The following is a 19899-nucleotide window of genomic DNA, read 5'->3' as shown; positions in this document are numbered from 1 at the left end:
GAGTTTGAGCCGTAAAATGACGCACTTCTCGTAATGAAGGTGAAACGAATGTAAAGAAAGCGGCCTATATTGGCAAATGTACGCCAAAATAGTATATTATACTCTGATTTAAGTCTTTAAACAAGCCGATAGCACTACAGTTGTTATTTTAGGAGAATTCAAAGCATGTACAGACCTTTTTTAGTCAGAAACCAGAAGCTGGAACGCATCAGAACAAATCTCCACCTCTCTTAAACCTTCACATTTCCACATAGGCTATTTACACTTTTCCTTGTAATCCTGCATCCAATCCCAACATGTCCGGCCTTGGAGAAAATAAAGATGGCGATGAGAAAGCATGTCTGAAGCACAAAAACGGCTGCTGTTTATGAAAATTTACAACTTTGACTTGGAAGTTTACGACGCGCCTGGCTCGGGGATTGGTCGCTGGCGGTCATGTGGACAGCAGAATGGGAACTTATTTCCCATGAGGTTATATTGCAGCTGCTGTTTTCCACCGCTCATTCATTTAACACTAGTAACACAACCTTTTTCTTGGCTCTTTGTTTATGCTACACGCCTACGCAGTTTTGTTGTGAGACGTGCGTATTTGTACCAACAATTGACGGAAGGATCAATGTGCGCCATGTTAATGTGGCTGTAGCCTATACTTGTAGCTACAGTATATGGTCGGGGGAAAATGAGGGATCATCACAGCCCTGGATGGTGGGATTATTTCATGAAATCACTTGAACAAAGTAGGGGATTCGTGGGGGAAAGACTTGAGAGGAGGAGAGAGGAGGTTTGCGCGGAGTGGCAGCCACACTGGAAATGATGGATTATCAACAAAGGTAAGGGCACCATGTTTCTAATATGCCAGCGATTATCTCCACACAAGTGCGCCGCTGCTGCTCTGTTGTGGCTGGACTGTCACTGTAGGCCTGCTGTTTATATTACTGCAAATGGGAAGATCAGTCTTTAAGAAATGGCAATTATCCAAAAGAATCTTCTTCGGTGCTTTCGTACGCTGTGTGGTATTCACAACCACTTGCTGATCTGCCTGTGTAACCCGTTACATGCTGGAGCCACAGAGCGATATTTGTGCGATAAAATGTGTACAAATAAACCTGCATGTTGCAAATGTGAGGCCTTTTTGAAGATTTAAAATGTTATATAATCAGGAGTGGCTTCTGTAAAACAGACAGGCTTGACTTTGATGATGATGGTGGCGATGATGATGGTGATGATGGTCATACAGGCCCTGTATGATACCGCCGATTCACGCTTTTCTTAAAAATCTGCTTTATCTATCCACGCTTTACTCGCCTAGAAGAATGACTCCTATTTTATGTCATTTTATATTGCCTTATTGTATTGCTATATTTTGAAAAACAGTGGTAGAAGTGCATATGTGCATATTTCGCTGCCGAATCGAGCTGTTTCACCTCTTTTATCTAAATACCGTATCATTTTGGACTTATATTTGCTCCTTTGAGGCCAATTTGTCATTTTGCATGAACTTTAAAGTCAATGAGCATTTTAAACATTGAATCTGATTTCCGGCGCCTCTGCAGCCCTTCTCTACATGTCGTGTTTGATCCTGCAGTTTAATGAGAGCTTATATAACACCATGTGATCCTGTATAAATAAATGACTGCATGTGTGTCTTTCTGACAGAGCAGTTGTATAATTATTGGGTGTGTTGTTTGTTTGTTTGCCCAATTGCAGCAGCTGTCAGGCTGCGGCCTGTGGGGAGGCGTTCACTGACTGTAGCCAAATAATGATATTATTTTTCATTTAAAATCCAAATGATTTATAAATGGATATTATCAAAATAACGCAAACATCAGCAGCGTTCTGCATCTAAAGCAACAGCAGAGTGAAAATCAGGTTTGTTAATGAGCTAATATGCATCAAATATTTACACAGTGCTTTTTTTCGTTATTTTCAATGATGTATTATTTAATAGGGTGTGTTTTATCAAAGATAAAGCTATGTAAAAAGCAGGAAATTATCTTTATGAATTAGGAAAAAATCATAAATGTAAATTATAACAACTTTAACAAATTCACAAATGTGTTTTTAAAGAAAGGACTGTAAACTCTTATTATTAAGAAGCCCATAATAAGGCTTTAACTGCTGAGCAAACTAAATATGAAGGTTATTAATAATACTAAGCAAGTAATATTACTTAATTGATCAATAATGAGCATCGCATTGTAAACAGCTACTAAAAGTAACGTTAATAACATAATACAAATGATATGAATAATAATAATACACTTAAAGTATCTAAGTAATTTTCTTAACTATTTGTAAACACATCGATGAAATGGAACGTAATCATCATCCAGGCTGAATTCTCACATGTATACTCACACAGTTAAAAAAAAAATGAGGAACTAGTTCCCACTTGATCACGGTGGGTGAAGATGATGATGATGATGAAGGTGATGATGATCAGTGTGCAAGCGCGTGTCCTCCCTCGTGTCCTCTGCACGTCTGCGTGGACTTCAGTCACAGCTGGTGTTGAATCAGAAATCAGGAAGAGCTCACACCTTTTTTTTAAAGAGTGAAAAACAAACATTATTGACGCACTATTTTTGTCGTTGCATCATTTGGATGAATTCACACGGATTGTTGTGAAATGTTGCTGCTGCCTTAAGGATACAGTGTTTGATTGGTTTATTAATTATTAAATCATTTAACAAGATGGAAGTGAATGTTAGAGGAAGTGGAGGAGAGAGCCAGTCATTTGTGCGCGAATAGAAATAATGCGCAAAGTAATTTTTTTTTGCATTGTGTTTGTGTTTGTGTGCGTGTAAGAGAGAAAGGGGGAGTTTTTACACGCGTGCTTGTTTATAATAGAGGGGAGTCCATCTGCTTTATTGGGCTTTATTTGCATAAAACGAAAAGTTATTCCACTAATTGTTCAAAATGTAGCATGTTTTTTTGAAGTGTATTTCTATGAGCTGCTTCTCTGTGTGCGTGAGCGTGCGTAAAGACCGATAGGCTCGAGCGCTTCATTTCGATTCACCGGGGACCCCTGCGCGCAACAAGAGCCCCCCATGGGTGCAATAGTGCAAACACAGACGGCGGTGATTGGCCAGCGGTTGATCAGATGGTACACTTCCCCTCTGTATTCAGTGGCACCTCACAACCCCCCCTTTCAGCAAAAACCAAATCTCGGATAAAGTAATGGCAAAACCACTTGGACTATAAAAGACAACAAATCATATTCCTCCGGAGTATATACACCCCGTTGTCCACCCAATGAGTTCCTATTTTGTTAACTCAACTTTTCCCGTGTCTCTGCCGGGAGGACAGGACTCTCTCCTGGGTCAGATACCGTTATATTCCTCGGGATACACCGATCAGTTAAGACACTACTCCAACGCGGCCACATATGGAGCAGCCAACATGCAGGAGAAGGTTTACCCGGCGTCCTACTACCAGCAGACGGGCGCAGCTGCCGCGGCCATCTACGGGAGGGCCGGCGGCGGAGCGCCCTGCGACTACAACCCGGTCGGGACTTTTTACAAGGACGCGGATGGCTCGTGCGCTTTCTCGAGTCACCGCGACGACCAGCCGCTGTTTGTCACGCAGGAGCAGCGCAAAGTGGAGTGCGCGGAGCACACTGTCAGCATGAGCGGCAGCAGCATCGACGACAAGTCCTCCACCCTCATCTACCCGTGGATGCAGAGGATGAACGCCTGCTCCGCCGGTGAGTACAATGTTGTTGACACGCAGCCTGGAGGTAAAAGCTCTCCGCGTGATGGAGCGAGCATCCCGAGCCGCACACAGTCACCTGTCAGCTGTATGCGAGCTCCAAGCTCACGCTAATATGTAATCAACTTAGAAACATCAAATAATTAGGCCATTACTGAGCCCAAAGTGATATTATTGTGATTGCGCACGGATCTTTGTGCGCCTTCAGGGCTTTGGCTGCTACATCATCATCACATACATACACTACGGCACGCGCACACACACGCAAGTCCACACAGACTTGGCCTACACAAGCGGAGCTCCAACTTAAAGCCAAGTGTCACATGGCATCTTCAGAATGGGCCTTTTTTCATTTTTAGAGGGATACTAAATATCGCAGAAACACTTCTAGCAGCGATTAAATGTCCCATACAAAAATTAAGAGTAAATCTAAACAATAAAACGTGACGTTGTATGCGTGTTGTTCCTCACTGCGCAGTTTCACTCTGACTGTACATCCTTACTGTAATCTTATAGAACAATACACTGCTGCAGTAAGGGAGAAAATACACCATCAGGGCACTTTTACGCACAACGCAGTTCACACAATAAAGGCTACAACCCAGAGTAGTTTATATAGTGATGACATCATTTAGGATATTTTTTCTATTTTTTATAGAGTAAAACATTTGTAAATGTCATTTTAAAGCCTCTATAAAGCGTCTTATGTGTATTATTAAGACGTGTTATGTTAAAATATAGTTATTATATTTGTGTAAAGGAATATAATCCTTTGAGTTCTCTCTGCGTTACATCATGTGATCTTGGTAAAATATAGTGGGCTGTTTATAGGAGAACATTAAAAAAAATCCTACAATAAAGTACAGTTAATTATTTATTTTATATTTTCCCACTAATTTCACAACAAACTATTATATTTCAATGTTAAAAGCATGTTGTTTTGAGTTGAAATACACCACATATCTGAAATACCACTTTATTGTATTCTTTCAGACACACCACTACAGATTTCAGCATTCTCAGGTAGATGTCTCTCCTATACTTTCGAAATTCACTTAAAGCAGACGTTTAATAATTAATTCATGATTTTATTCCATTCTTTTTTTCTTCCAGGTCCATTTGGCAACAGTGGCCGCAGGGGCCGACAGACCTACACCCGCTACCAGACTCTGGAGCTGGAGAAGGAGTTCCACTTTAACCGCTACCTGACCAGGAGGCGCCGGATAGAGATCTCCCACGCCCTGTGTCTGACGGAGAGACAGATCAAAATCTGGTTTCAGAACCGCAGGATGAAGTGGAAAAAGGAGAACAAACTCCTGAACCCCTCAAAGACACCCGAGGAGGAGGAACAGGCGGAGAAGAAGAGCTAAAGGACACCCTCCTCAAAAATAAAAATGTATTTCTTTGTAGATAAAGTGCTGCAAATCCCATGTTAGAGACGTGTAGGGTGATAGACTGTATTTCAGTTTCTGCACGGTGATAATGTCTGCATTAGGTTCCCATCAGGTCCTCCTCTGTTTGTCCTTGTGCTCGTGTGTTTATTTAGGGGACTATGCAAAACCCGCCAAAATGTAAATACTTTTTTAGTGTTTTAGTTTTTGACAATGTTGTTACCTCATTATCGTAGGCCTACATGAGTTTTATTATTATTTTTGTGACATTAAAAGAAGCTTTGGTCCTTCATTGTACATCTTGTGTGTTAGTTGTCCTATAATAATAATACTTCTAATAATACTTCTAATAATAGTAGTCTTGTTGTTTACAGCTGTGCCATCAACACTTAACATTTGTACAGATACAAAAAAAATGTTACATGTTATTTATTGTCGTTCACCTTGTGTTCAATGCACATCTGGATATTGTGTGCAATATTTTGTTTAGGAAATTGTATATAGAAATAAAGGCTTTTTGATGTATATTGGAAAATCTTGTGGCGTCATTTATACACAAGGAAAACGACACTTATTGTTATTATCATAACTAGAAAGGCATGGCATTGTTATTATAGGGCGCTTAACTGCTCCTGTAGTCACAATAAGCTATAAAATAAGCCCTCATGTACACATAAAACCTGCGTAAAGATTAAAATAATTTCCAGTTTGACACTCTCTACGGCCGTGTGGCTGATAAGTCTTTGTTATGTGTTACCTGAGCCTTTTGTGGCCTATATTATGAGCGCGTTACATAAATGATGGATGACTTTAGGGCCTGACAGCGCGTCCCGGCGGAGTGATACCTCTTCTGTCCGCAAGATGGCGCTCTCTGCCTGCGCGGCTCTCGGGGCGCAGCGGGGAGGCACCATTGACTGGAGCCTAACGACCATTATTTCGTCATCATTTGTAACCATGGAGCATGAATTACCTCTTGAAGTCATCAGTGAGGATTTACGACTGGTCAACAAAGGCACGTGATTCCCGAACGCTCTCCCATATTTGGCCGCATACCTGGCAAAGTACAGTAGGGCTTCATTGCTTATAATTCATGATTGCATCCATAAATCGTGCAAGCACACAGGATTATAGCGACAAAGATCTACAAATCGAGGCTTTAAAAATCCAAGCAAATGAGCTCTTACTTTGTAAACTCGTTCTCAGGGCGCTATCCAAATGGCTCCGACTATCAGTTACTAAATTATGGGACTAACGGCGCTGTGAACGGCTCCTTCAGAGACCCTGGCACCATGCATTCCGGGTCTTTCGGCTACAACTACAATGGCATGGACCTAACCGTGAACCGCACCAACAACGGCGGCCACTTCGGTGCGGTGAGAGAGGATGCCCGGGGATTCGAGCCGGACGCCCGCTACAGACAGACTCCCAACTGCTCGCTCTCGTCTCCAGATCCGGTGCCGCCGTCGTGCGCCACGGCCAGCCGGGAGCAGCTGGAACTAAAAAGCCCCTCTCCTCCATCTGACCGGAGCTCGACCTCCAGCGGTAACAACCTCAACAAAAACAACAACGCTCATTTCACGGAGATAGAGGACGCCACGGTCGCCTCTGAGACCGAGGAGGGCGCGCACAGCAGCGGGGGCACCAGCTCGGCTCCTCGGGCGCAGCAGCACCAGGACCTCAACGCCACCTCTTCCACTCCCACGTCAAATGATTGCCAATCCCCACAAATATTCCCCTGGATGAGGAAACTGCACATAAACCATGGTAATTTTTTACTGCCTCTAAATAATATTTAGTTTGGAAGGTTGTCACGTTGATCGTAAATCTGTCAAGTGTTGCATGAGTGAGCTGGTTGGTGTGGATGATTGAGAAAAGGACAGTATTTGTAACACGGGGCTGCAGGTATGAGAGAGGATGTTCAAATGTGTGCAGGCTGCTCTTTTGACATAAGAAATGCACAGTTAAGTGTGTAATGTGTCGTGTTGGTTGCATGCTTCCTCTGCATCATCCCATCTTGTGACCCCTCTGTGCATCCTCATGGTGAAGCCACATTTAAAGACCCTCTGTTGTTGTTGCAGTGCAGTTGCTAACTGTGTGGCTTTTCTGTAAAAATTATAGATATGACTGGACCGGATGGGAAAAGGGCCCGAACCGCGTACACCCGGTACCAGACGCTAGAGCTGGAGAAAGAGTTTCACTTCAATAGGTACCTAACCAGGCGGCGGAGGATAGAGATAGCCCACGCCCTGTGTCTTTCCGAAAGACAGATCAAAATATGGTTTCAGAACCGCAGGATGAAGTGGAAGAAGGACAATAAACTGAAAAGCATGAGTCTGGTGACAGGAGGCAGCGCCTTCCACAACTGAATAACTTTTTTTGGGGGAAAGTGAAACAAAAAATAATTATAATAATTCAGAAAAAATAAATGATAAAAAAAGAATCCATGAGTACTGTAAAGCTATTTGGAAGCGCAGCACCTTTCAGCATGCTATTGTGATAGAAAAATAAGTATCCTGTGGTCTTTAAAAAATGCCATTTTTAGTTCTGTTGTTGTACTATGATATAGCTTAGATGTGGAAAATAAGATGTAAATATTATTGGGGGTATTAATTGTCTCTCTGTCTCTCTTTCTATCTATCATTCCCTCCCTCCTCACTCTTTCTTGAAGGTGTTTCAACTTGAGCTCTTTATTGTGACTTCTTCACGGTCTAACAGGAGTAAATTCATTGTACAGTTAAAAAAAAAAAAGTTTCCAAACCATATGCTGCTCTTCATTGAATGTAAACCTAATGTATTCCGGGGCCATTCAAAGCGCTTTAGTGTAAGTTTTACTGCTATTTTTGATCTTGTGGCCAACATCCATTCAAGCCAATTGTGTAGCTTTAGGAATATTTTGTGCAACTCTTATTGTTGTTGTTATTATTATTATTATTATTATTATTATTGTTTAGGATAATTATTGAGCAATGCAAATGTATTCAACCTGTCAATGTGATCAATTTTTTTGTGCAAAGGGTTATTCTGTGGATAGGCAAGTGATGTAAGCTTTTTTCGCCAATAAGCTTTTTGTATTTGTAAGTGAACTCATAGCGCTTGGAAATAAAAGTTTCTCAATTCAAATTGCTTGTCTAAACTTTATTATCAATTAGAATAAAAACACATGTAGGCCTAAATCACGCCATTTTTTGTTTTTTTAAGCAGCTGCGTAACAACTTTTTTCTGACCCGAATTTAACTTAATGATTAACTTGTGAGAATTATAAAAGTGTCACACGAACAATACACATTTTAGACGAGATGTGGTCTCTTTGTAGCACACACAAAGTGACACAAAAACTTAAATATCTAACTTTTTTCAAACTTACCTCCTCGGACTCTTCTGCAGCGAGATGCGTGTGTGCCATGTGGGGAATATGCTGCTGATAAAATCCCCAAAAAGCTTTGGCTTACAGGCATATAGGCCATGCTGAAGTTGGTAAAAATCCCCCTTACCAAAGATTGTATAGACCTATATTACTTACAGACTGTGAAAAGTCACGTGAGGTCCATAAAGTTGGTTTTATGGTTTTGGGGAGTAGACAATGTACTATATAATTCACAACCTTGAATGAAAGTGACGGCTTAACTGCATGGATGGGACTGGAAAGGCTGGACAGGGGAGGAAGTGTCCAGTTGTGTTTAGGTAGTTTAGGCTGCTGGAAAAACTTGGGAAATAATACTATACACATATTGTGGCCGGAATTGTATTTAGAAGTGTGTTAAATATCTCTTAATTTAACATTTAAAAAAATCTGAAACTATTAGGAAAAAAAAATCCTTATTTCTTCAACACACCTACACGAAGAAGAGCAACAATTATTTGACTATTCCAATATTTTAAACAAACTTATTGGAAAATGTTTGGAAACAAAGGCTTTAAAGGCCTCTTTTATGAAACCAACTTGAAAGTTTATTGTTTAAAATAAATAATGGAACACCCCATTACATTCCAAAACACAAAATGTTCTGCAGAAAAAAAAGAATCTAATAATTTGTATTTAAGGCTGGAACTGTTGGCTTTTATGCCGCTGACACGCAGCGAACTTGAGCGAGTCCAGTAGTGATTTATCCCGAAGTGTCGAGTCACCGAGCGGCCAAAGGTGAAGTCTCGGACACCCCAGAGCTGGACACAAGCTTCACTGATTTAACATAAATAAATGTCCATGCAGGCCATGTGTGCTTATATGCATTTGACTAATAAAAACTAATGATATTATCTCCAGGAAACGGAAGGTTGTGTGAAACTTGTGCAAACTCATTTAATGTAAAAAAGAAAAAAAAGTTAAAAACCAGTGGTGGGCTATATGGGTCCCAGACATTTTCCACATATTCATAACTATTAAGTGGCAATTTAACCAGCGTAATGAGTATTGCATATTGATAGAGGTAATCTGTAGCCGGATCTCATGCATAATTCATGGCGGTGGGGATCATCGCTGGGTCAGTAGACGGACTGCAGGAAGCTCTGCTGCCACACTTTGCACTGTCACCACCGAGAGGGGAAAAGGCTGTGTTTTGCGCAAAAGATAATGTACTTCAATCTTTTTTTTAATTCCTGTTATATTTAAAATTCTAGAGACTGTGGTTTTGGTTGAAAATCACTGCAAACACAATGCGTAAAATTACCAGAATTTCTTTTTTGTCTGCTTTGACTTTATTTATATTTTGAACACATGTATAAAAAGTGTTGTCCTTTTATTTATTATACATATTAAATTACTTATTATTTACTATTATAGTAAATAAAAAGGCACCATAATGCATCACACACACTATTTTAAATCGCTCATGGGTTCTGTCTGTAATATAAAATATGTGTTATCACTGTTTACTAATGCAGCTTCTGTTTCAACTCAATTAGTGTAAACAATACATTTCAAAATCAGTTATATAAGAATAGATATAATGGAGAAAGAATGTGTTTTTCTTTTTACATAAAATAACTTATTGCCAATAACATTTTTTTAATGGATTACTTCTCACGTGGAAATGAATGCATTCATTAAATCATAATAATGGAATTCGCTAGAGACAAATGTCACCTTGGTTGTTTATTTTGTGAGGCCAGGTTCTCGTGTCATGGATGCCCAACATCTGGCAGTGCAGTGAGCTGTGTGCAGGTGCAGTGCAGGGGTTGTGCCAGCAGAGGGCGCCTCAGACCGAGCAGGCGGATGATGGATGGGTTTCTCTGCTCAGGCTGCTATCATTAGAGCCAGGGAGGTTACAGAGCACAACACAGAAACACCAGTGTGAGCCTGTTCAGCAGTCATCATCTCTTTATTACTAACCTTTAATCCTGCACTCTTTGAGCTGAGAATGGAACCTATTTGTTCCTTGTCTCTTTGTTTGGAGTTCAGCCTCATAATGATATGTAAACAATAATACCTGAGCTATTGATTTGTTTTTTCTCTTTTAGGCGACTCTAGAATAGAGTTCCAGGGCACAGAAACATGTGGATGAAGAAAACAGTATTTTGTATCATAGTATGTCTTAGATGAGGCTTTTTTAACAAATATAAATATATTTAGTTCTCTTATTTTGTTGCACTTATTATATTGAGTGCACGGATGTAATTTGTTCACTTAAACTGTTTTTCCCTCACTTCATTATCCTGGAAAGAAGCTGTGTAACAAGTTGGTTCTTTTTTTGAAAAGAGGATCTATTTCAAGTGCAATGTAACAAAATAAACCAGTGGTTCCTATCTTTTTTGGTTTAAGACCAGTTAAAAAATGTGTATGGTGTTAGCAGTCCCCTTCCAACTTAATAACTGTTCTAGCAAGGTCAGGTAATGTAACATTTCATATAAATGTACAGAATATAAATACACGTTTGTGTAACAGGACTTGTTTTTTCTTCTTCCTCATCAGTTCAACTTCTCATGACCCCTCAGATTTATCTGGTGACCCTTTGGAGGGGCCCGACCCCTAGGTTGAGAACCACTGGGTAAAAGGTATTACAACCAGCTCCATTGAGCAGCTCCAACATTAACATTCATACAAAGAAACTAGTATGTGTCATGTCTTTATATATCCCTGGTACATTTTTCTGTGGAATACTGGAGTATTTCTTTTGTTGAAAATCATTACTTAAGATTTGGAATGCAATACTTTAATAGTGGATATTGACATGATTTGCTTAAGTAAAGGTTCTGAGTATTTCCTCCTGCACTGTGAGCCTAACGGGAGACAACACTCAGTTTATATGACCAACAAGGTTAAAGACCATAAACCCCTAACATACTGAGATATGGGATATTAACATGTTTTTAATAACTATCACCAAAAAGCTGTCAACAAAAACGTATTTAATGGGTAATAAACCATGACCAAGTATTCTTAAGGTTTGATAAAGGCCATACATGAAAACATTTTAGGTGGTGAACCTCATATTTGGTGGATTGTTACCTTTTATTTAGACTTAATAACATGTATTACTGCAGAAATTAATCATTGTACCTCTTTATTAACGGCTTATTCACATTATTAAATGCAGACTTAATTTAATAAACCCCTTTATTGAGGACTTATTAACATTTATAAATGCAAGCTTGATTTAAAAAAGAAAAACGTATTAATGATTGTATTAACATTCATAATGACAGATGTATGGCTTATTAGGCAGTCATAACCCTATGAGCTTATTATTATAACCAAATTGAGAAGGATAACCTCCACTACTTTTTTCAAAAACTGGAAACACAAAATGTTTCTACTCTTCTTGTAACACATACATGTTTAACTAACCATTAATAAAGCTGTTAATAGTATGTTATAGACTCTTTATAAGGTCTCGTTAAAGTTGAGAGAGATAAGATGACATTTAAAAGCTCTAAATTCCTTGAATCGAGTGTGCTGTTTTCAAATGTGTGATATTAAATGAGAAGCTGCAGCTCCTCCTGTGCTGACCTCCTGTCACCTATATATACCCTGTAGATCCGAATTTGTGTAAAAATAGCAGCAGCCACAAATTCGCTTCTTGGGGAGTATGTAGGTGATGACACTTCACCTCGAGCGGAACATAATCATCATTTAAAGACAAAGGAAATGCTATTTAATGTTGGCAATAATCACTGTATGGCATGCTAGACGTGGTGGGAAATGTGTGCTGTTTTGTGCCTGGAGTCCTGCAGGCCCCTCACCAGAGTCCATACAAAAATGTTGAGTCTCTTATGTTTCTTTTTTTTCTCTTCTAGCTGCACATTGCTGGAGAATATGACATCTGTGAGAGTTGCAGGACGGGCCCTTGAATGTGGGCCATTGTTCGGCACATCATTTATCTTCTTTTCACTGCCTGCACCGCCTGTATGGTCGAGGAGGAGTTTTAGTTTTCCAGGGAAATGTGAGGAGGACCCCAACAAACTGCTCCAAGCCAACACACAGGACGGAGAATCTGAGAAGATGAGATCCAAAGAGAAAAGTAAGTTCTTTGAATTATATATGTTTAATTGGCTATATGTGTGTGTGTGTGTGTGTGTGTGTGTGTGTGTGTGTGTGTGTGTGTGTGTGTGTGTGTGTGTGTGTGTGAGGGAATAATCACTTAGGTGGATGTAGGTCACGCTTTACTGTAAGCATGTATAACTCAATGAAGTGTTAATAATTATATATTATTATAACTTAGGCTAGTATTACAACTGTGCATATATTATCATTCATTATGTTTATACACTTACAGTTGATGACATACAGTATTCTTATATAAACAATGACATCTGCTGATAAATCATTTGTTATAAAGCAGATATTAAAGTTTTTTGCTTATAATTGCTAAATAAAGTAGAGTTGTACAGGCCTCACATTAAAGCTCCCTTAAAATGTAGTTTATTTATGACTTTGATTTTGCAAAATAACTTTTAAATGTAACTTTTTGCATTTTTTTGCACTTTAAACCCATATTTGTTTAAAGTCTAGAGTGTCTTTTATTTTATTTGCTGTGTTGTTGAGCTGTGGGACGTTGCTCCTACTGTTGATTCAACTGTCCATGAATGAATTCAGAGGCATACATCCTCCTTGTGGACACGTGGTTCCTGCAGCTAATTGACAAGAGCTTTGTCAGCAGGCCTGCACACTGAAAGGCTGGGTGAGGGTGGAGGAGGTAGTGGGGGGGTGTGGGTGTGGGGCGAGGACGAGGGTGGGGGTGTGTGTGTCCATCACAGATTAGACAGGCAGGCTGAAGAGTGTGGAGCTCGCCGGGGTGATGAAGATGGGATGTAAAGTGCAGCTCAGGGATGTTGTCATATCTGAATAATAACTGTCAGCCGCTGCAGGCCGCAGGGATCCAACATGAATTTATATTTATACTGTACACTGACTTATCATATCAGTCTGCATCTTCTCCTCCGCTGCCCCATACATCACTGCACCATTTAGACGGTTTTAAGACACCGCACTTAATGCTGATTTTCTTTGTATTCACATGGCTCTTTTAGCCTTTCAGAGAGATTTATGGCACATGTACGTGTGGAAGAGGTTACTTTAGCATTTCAAATGTTACTCAAGTAAAAGTACCAAAATACTAGCATGCAAATATACCAAGAGTAATAGTACTAGAAAAAGTACATTCTTGGAGCCTTTTGTTATATATGTTTTATTATTAGCTTGTAATTCATTAATGTATTTATTGATTTAATGTTGCAGCTGGTAAAGGTGAACTTTGATTTATACTGTTATAAGAGAACAAGTAAATATATTCGAGGAGAAATACACAATACAATATAAATAGAAATCTATAGCAGAAACTACAAAATACTCGCAAGCAGCTTAAAATTGTATACAGTACTTGAGTACATTTACTTGCAGTCCATCACTGCAGAGTCAGCTAAATGTTCCTACAATATCATGAGTAAAAGTATTTGTTCTGCAGATTTATATTATATTATATTACCAACAACAAATCCCACAATCAAATACATTTGAATGTCACAGTTAATCATTGTGAAGCCAATTTGAGATACTACTGGTTCGATGTAGAACTGCATAATATCATTTAGGCCATTATTTGTTTTTAATTCTAAAAACTATTCTGAATAAATGAAAATGTCATTCAAACTGAACTGTAGTGGAGTAGAAGTATAGCGTAAGATGGAAATACTCAAGTACAGTCAAAGTAAATCAAAGTGGCACACTGTAGTTGTTGTTATTGATACACCAGTGCATGTCAGATTAGTATGTACACCTAACTGCGTTTTCATTAAGATGCATTGATTTGTTAGGACATAACTTATCAGCACTACACCCTCCATAAAGGTGATTAATAAATCTACATTTCCAGAGCTTTCCGTCACGTCTCATGGCCTTCATCACCAGGAAGCTCAGTTGTCATGTTTACTCCAATCAAAACCTACATGTCAATATGTGACTGATAGCTTTAGATAAAGGAAATGTCCTTGTAAGTGGACCTTTAACTGATAATGTATTGTAGGATTTTTGCATTGGATTATTTGCATTAGTTATGCAAGAAGTCAAAGGGCACAGTAAATACTCCACAAAAACAGACCTGATTCAAAATATGACTTAAAGTGTAGCCAAAGTACTAAAAGTAAAACAACTCAATGTGCAGAATGGCCCAATTCAGACACATTTTGGAACTATAATCAGTATTACATCAATGTTAACATCATGTTTATCTTTTGGAGCCAATTTGAGATACTATGTATGTCATTAGTATTATAGGACTGCATAATATCATATATCACATGTTTATTTGAAATGTTAAGGGGGCAGTAAAAAGTATAATACTTGCATCTGAATTGTAATGGAGTATAAGAATACAGTAACAGGAAATGGAAATACTCAAGTAAAGTAAAAGTACCTCAAGTACATAAATACTTAGTGTACACCACTGGCCATGTATACCTAATAAAGTGACATTGAGACATTTAATCATTTGTTTTTAAAGTTAGATCTCATGGTGCAGCTGCAGCATGGAGCTCGTGTAACATTTTGAAACAGATCTGGTCACTCTATATTCAAATGTTTCTGTGTGCACGGCTCACAGATCAAAGATGTTCATTAGCATTAATTAACGCCACTCAGTTAAATATTACCTTTCAGAGCCAATCCAAGCGATCGAGCAAAACATGAAGATGAGACATCAAAGCTCCGACAGATCGATGCTCTGCAGCAGTCTGATGGTCACCGTGTAAAACAAACCAAGGCCTCATTACAGAACCAGCTTTTTAATGGACGCTGCTGCTGACCACTGTCTGTCTCCCCTTCACTGCTTCAAAATGACTCACTCATTTAAATTAGAAAAACAAAAAAAATCTCATTACACAAAGGAGACGTAATGCACTTTGTATGTGTAATAAATAAAAAAAATCCAGACTAAATACTGATCGCTTTTCTTTGCCGGAGTAATTTATTGCATCTGCTGGCATCGCTCCTAAAGGGGATGTTTGAATTTATTATAACAGCTCTGGACGAGTTCCCAGGACGAAAATAGAGATGTTTGTGTGTTCACACAACTGGGAAAATACAACTTAATATAGCAGGTTTTTAAAGATAGTGGGAGGCATTTTTTTAACAGACAATTTGCCTTATCTAAATCTACTTAAAATGCGCTTTCAAGGCAAACATATTCAGCCTTTTTTGGCCACCTTGCTATAATAGCCATTTCACCATATAGAAAAGCGTCTCTTTATTACAGCCATGCTATTTCCATATATGAGCTTGCATGATCAGCAGAAAGGTTTTTCTCCCCCGCACACACACTCACACACTCACACACACACACACACACACACACACACACACACACACACACACACACACACACACACACACACACACACACACACACACACCACACACACACACACACACACACACACACACACACACACACATACACACACACACACACACACACACACACACACACATACACACACACACACACACACACACACACACACACACACACACACACACACACACACACACACACACACACACAGCCTGACATTGTGTGCTATGCAGGGCGGTGTGAGCTGCAGGAACACTGTCCACTCTGCTTCACCCCACTGGCATGCAAAGCCACATCATCATCATCTAATGTGAGCAGAGAGCCGCTGCTTTCTCTGCAGGATTATTCGAATCTGGGGAGGTTATCCAAGGAAAAAGGAAAGAAAGGTGAGAACGAGAGGAAGCTGGTGTGTGTTTGTTTGCGGGGAGCATTGTTTCAGTGCCGGATGAATGTAGGTTGTGGAGGTAAGGCAGCCGGGTGTTGTGCCGCGGACTGGGTTATGTGTCTTTATGATTTACGAGCCTGACTCCAAGCCGCGGTTCACCCAGAGTTCATAAAGCTGCATGCCTCCAAACTGTATTCTCTCTCAGTGCCTCTGCCACCGAAACTCCTGCTTATTAGTAATTGTGTTGTGTTGAATTGCGTTTGATTAAGATTTTGAATCAGATGTGTTTTGTTCCTTTATTTCGCGTTTTGGCGCAGAAACACGGCTGAACACGGCGCACAATGGACGTCTGTATTATTTTGTGTTTGATGGAGATGGATGAGATTTTTAGTAGATTGTGAAGATCTTTAAAAAAATGTCCCTTTAAAAAATACTTACCGACAGGATCATCCATTAAGATGATAAAGGTTGTTATTTCTTTATTCTCATCTAATCTAATTTGAGAAAACACAAACATATATATATACAATATACAAACTAGTAAAACTAATATTTTACGAATTTATAATAGAATATAACTTATTTTGGTGGGCCTATTTATGTCTGTGTTTTTATCCTTAGACTAATTAGCATTCATGTGCATATTTGCTTTTGGTACCCTTAATATCTCACTATTTTAAAAGATAAACAAAAATTCCCCAAACTAATCTCCTTTTAATAAACTGAAATCTGAATTTTTTGGCTTATTTTATCTGCATTACAACACAATACAAAAACTAAGGAAAACTGGTTGTAGGCCAGTGCATTCTGAATTAGTGTTAGGGGGAAATATAAAGACAATGTTTAATTTATTTACAAATTGTAAAGACTTTTCTCTTATTGGTGTTTTTTCTCAGGGTGTATTTTCACCCAACTCTTATTTCATGTGCCTCTCAGGCCAGGGAAGGCTCGCTATTCATGTCAGCCTACTATTGAGTTGATAAGATGGATCATGTGGTCTCCTCCCTGATTTTCTTCCGTCTTTTTTCTGGATCCTCTCAGGCCAGAAGCTGCAGGGCTCTCTGGAAACCTGCCATGTGACATTTGGCTGCCAGCGCTGCGTCAGAAGGTCAAAGGGGGCCCCGGTGCACATTTAATGGAAAAATGCAGAAAGGCAGTGCGACACAAAACATCCAGCAGCATCAAGACGACCTCTTCTTCAGCGAGTCTCTGGAGGCTGTCGGCGGGTTCGGGTGCACAGCCGCACAACAACAACAACAACAACAACAACAACAACTTGCGCAAGTGGAGACGTTTGAGCGCAGAAGATCCAAACTGCAAAAGTTTCCTGTGAGCAAAAAGATTTTCCCCTGGATGAAAGAGTCCAGACCCTCTAATCAGAAACACGACAGGAGAATCGCAGGTCTGTATGAGTGGAAGAAGAGACAGCAGTTGTTTCCAAATGAGGCCTTTTCATTTATGTCCCTTTAACGAGCTCTCATACATTTAATGGGGGAAATTAATTTATATTTTCTCCTCTTCAGGTTCAAAAGGTCAGGTGCCGATTGAAGCTACAGTCGAGGACAAACACATTAGTTTAGTTGCTTACATTATATTAATCAGAATCCTAACCACATATTCGTTCACCCCATTTATTAAGCAAAACAGAAAAAACAGAACTGTATGAAATAATGAAAAATTAAAGGGCACAGAAAAACTAATAAAAAATTGGGGTTAGAGAAAAAATATGTAGCTCACATTCTCTTAAAATATAATTTACTTTATATAAGGCGGAATAATAATCAGTCCATTTAAAGCAGGCTGGTGATGGAGGCCTTTACAATCTATAATCTAAATTTAGATTCAAATAAAAATGAAAAATCTGTCTAATATCCACCCCTTACCACTTTCGTCAGCTAATGATTCATTGCTCACCATTTTTGAAATATCTGAGATTCCTCCTCTCCCTATCCTGTCATCTTATGGCTGCAAGTAACAATTATTTTTACTATCGATTTATCTGGAAATTAATGTCCAGATCAAGGATTAATCGTTTGGTCTGTAAAATGGCAGAAACAAAAGATTAATGTCTATCCCAGTTTCAGGTTTCAAGTCCAAGATGGTGTCTTTAGATGTCTTATTTTGTCGGTCTATAAACCCAAAATATTCACTTTAAGGTGATATAAAACAGGGAAAAGTGGGAAATCTGGGAGGGTGACAACAGCATTTTCAGATTTTTTAAAATAAAAATATTATAAACAACTTATCGATTAGTCGACTAATTTTAGCAACAATACACACCAAATCTTTGTAGCTACACCACAACCTCTGTCCCTTGTAAACAACCATGGCCTACCTGATTTTTGTTTGGTTTCTGACTATCATTTACCTTATATCACCCTGTGATTGTGGATTTGTATGTTTTTTGTCTTATTATTTATTTAACCTTATATTGATTAATCATGCATGCATTTTGAACAACAGAGTCGAGTAATACAACAACAAACTGACAGTAAAGAAGGAGCATACTGAGTGACTGCAGGCAAAGAAAAAAAACTGAGAATGATCTGGAAATCATTAATAAAACAAAAGAGAAAAACAAACCTCTTCGTCATTACAACCAGTTCAACATTTATTTCCCTGTCTCCACAGAGTGCATCAGCGTCGAAGAGAAGTGTCCAGGCGCGCCCCCGGCCTCCAAGAGGACGCGCACCGCGTACACGAGCTCGCAACTGGTGGAGTTGGAGAAGGAGTTCCATTTCAGCCGCTACCTGTGCAAACCGCGGCGCGTGGAGATGGCCAGCCTGCTCAACCTGCACGAGAGGCAGATCAAGATTTGGTTCCAGAACCGGAGGATGAAGCAGAAGAAGGACGAGCGGGTGCAGGGCCTCACCTCCTCCTGCTCTCCCCCGTCCTCCCCCTCCGCCCCGGGCAGCCCCACTCTGTCGTGCCTGGGTTATGTCCATCTGGGCGGGGATTACCAGCCGGCCTCCCCTCAGCTCAAGTCCCAACAACACCAGGCCCAGCCGGCGTACCCGGAAGAATACTCAAAATATCCCGCTCCAGGCTTTACGCACCGCCCGCAGTTTAACATGCAGTACGACACGCACACCGACTCACGCACAACAGACCCAGATGAGGATATTAACGGGTCATATTTCCAACAGAGATGCACTCAGGACAGAATCATGCAAGCTCCTAAACTGACTCATCTGTAGCAGACACATGTCCTCCATTCTTCACAAAAACATTCTTCATTTAATTTATAAAATAATCCACTGATCTGTTCTGACGCATGTAGGCTATTTTTATTTATTTATATTGGACGAATTATTTTAAATATGAGTCTTATTTATTTGTGTTGTATAGGCTTATGTGCTATATTTATATTTTAATTAAATGTTGTATTACGTTTACGCATGGGCTTTTTGTAAATATTTTGTTCACACATCCAGCCCTGATTTAAATGTTGGCTGTTATTTCAGCTACATAAATAAACGCAATTTGTTGAGATTACACCAAAGTCTCCTAAGTAAATACTCCTCTGGAGCCAGTATACAAAAAGACGACTGTAAAGCAACCAAAGTGTTGGAATAAATGGCAACTTTCCCAGTTTTTTGTTAAAGATAATTAGCACTTGAGGTCTATAACATAA

General features: G+C 39.5%; 3 protein-coding genes across 11 annotated transcripts; all 3 read left to right on the top strand.

Annotated features, from left to right (window-relative positions):
* The first annotated feature begins 320 nt into the window (after nucleotides 1-320).
* LOC117547098 (homeobox protein Hox-B3-like) lies at nucleotides 321-19762 on the top strand. 8 transcript variants are annotated; one of them, XM_034217594.1, is made up of 6 exons: nucleotides 321-830; nucleotides 11005-11087; nucleotides 12330-12553; nucleotides 16114-16266; nucleotides 17312-17667; nucleotides 18897-19762. In XM_034217594.1, the coding sequence occupies exons 5-6, from the start codon at nucleotides 17409-17411 to the stop codon at nucleotides 19460-19462; spliced, it is 825 nt and encodes a 274-aa protein (XP_034073485.1). In that variant the 5' UTR covers nucleotides 321-830; nucleotides 11005-11087; nucleotides 12330-12553; nucleotides 16114-16266; nucleotides 17312-17408; the 3' UTR covers nucleotides 19463-19762. The 8 variants fall into 8 exon arrangements, with proteins under 8 accessions (XP_034073485.1, XP_034073477.1, XP_034073482.1 ...); XM_034217586.1 differs by having other exon boundaries at nucleotides 17307-17667; XM_034217591.1 differs by having other exon boundaries at nucleotides 16114-16732; nucleotides 17307-17667.
* hoxb6b (homeobox B6b) lies at nucleotides 984-5634 on the top strand. 2 transcript variants are annotated; one of them, XM_034217596.1, is made up of 3 exons: nucleotides 984-3703; nucleotides 4702-4731; nucleotides 4822-5634. In XM_034217596.1, exons 1-3 carry the CDS (start codon nucleotides 3253-3255, stop codon nucleotides 5076-5078), a joined length of 738 nt encoding a protein of 245 aa, XP_034073487.1. In that variant the 5' UTR covers nucleotides 984-3252; the 3' UTR covers nucleotides 5079-5634. The 2 variants fall into 2 exon arrangements, with proteins under 2 accessions (XP_034073487.1, XP_034073488.1); XM_034217597.1 differs by lacking the exon at nucleotides 4702-4731.
* Nucleotides 6097-8219, top strand: hoxb5b (homeobox B5b). The gene is made up of 2 exons (XM_034217585.1): nucleotides 6097-6863; nucleotides 7218-8219. Exons 1-2 carry the CDS (start codon nucleotides 6272-6274, stop codon nucleotides 7463-7465), a joined length of 840 nt encoding a protein of 279 aa, XP_034073476.1. The 5' UTR covers nucleotides 6097-6271; the 3' UTR covers nucleotides 7466-8219.
* Nucleotides 19763-19899: the final 137 nt, after the last annotated feature.

Source organism: Gymnodraco acuticeps, unplaced genomic scaffold (genome assembly GCF_902827175.1).
Source record: "Gymnodraco acuticeps unplaced genomic scaffold, fGymAcu1.1, whole genome shotgun sequence".
NCBI lineage: Eukaryota > Metazoa > Chordata > Actinopteri > Perciformes > Bathydraconidae > Gymnodraco > Gymnodraco acuticeps.
The sequence above is the reverse complement of the archived record's forward strand: the minus strand, read 5'-3'. Positions and strand labels throughout refer to the sequence as shown.

Coding starts and splice junctions, on each gene's coding strand:
- hoxb5b (XM_034217585.1), top strand. CDS start 6,272: ATGAGCTCTTACTTTGTAAACTCGTTCTCAGGGCGCTATCCAAATGGC. Junction 6,864..7,217: donor GAAACTGCACATAAACCATG/GTAATTTTTTAC, acceptor TAAAAATTATAG/ATATGACTGGACCGGATGGG.
- LOC117547098 (XM_034217588.1), top strand. CDS start 17,409: ATGCAGAAAGGCAGTGCGACACAAAACATCCAGCAGCATCAAGACGAC. Junction 17,668..18,896: donor ACACGACAGGAGAATCGCAG/GTCTGTATGAGT, acceptor CTGTCTCCACAG/AGTGCATCAGCGTCGAAGAG.
- hoxb6b (XM_034217596.1), top strand. CDS start 3,253: ATGAGTTCCTATTTTGTTAACTCAACTTTTCCCGTGTCTCTGCCGGGA. Junction 3,704..4,701: donor GATGAACGCCTGCTCCGCCG/GTGAGTACAATG, acceptor GTATTCTTTCAG/ACACACCACTACAGATTTCA. Junction 4,732..4,821: donor ACAGATTTCAGCATTCTCAG/GTAGATGTCTCT, acceptor TTTTTCTTCCAG/GTCCATTTGGCAACAGTGGC.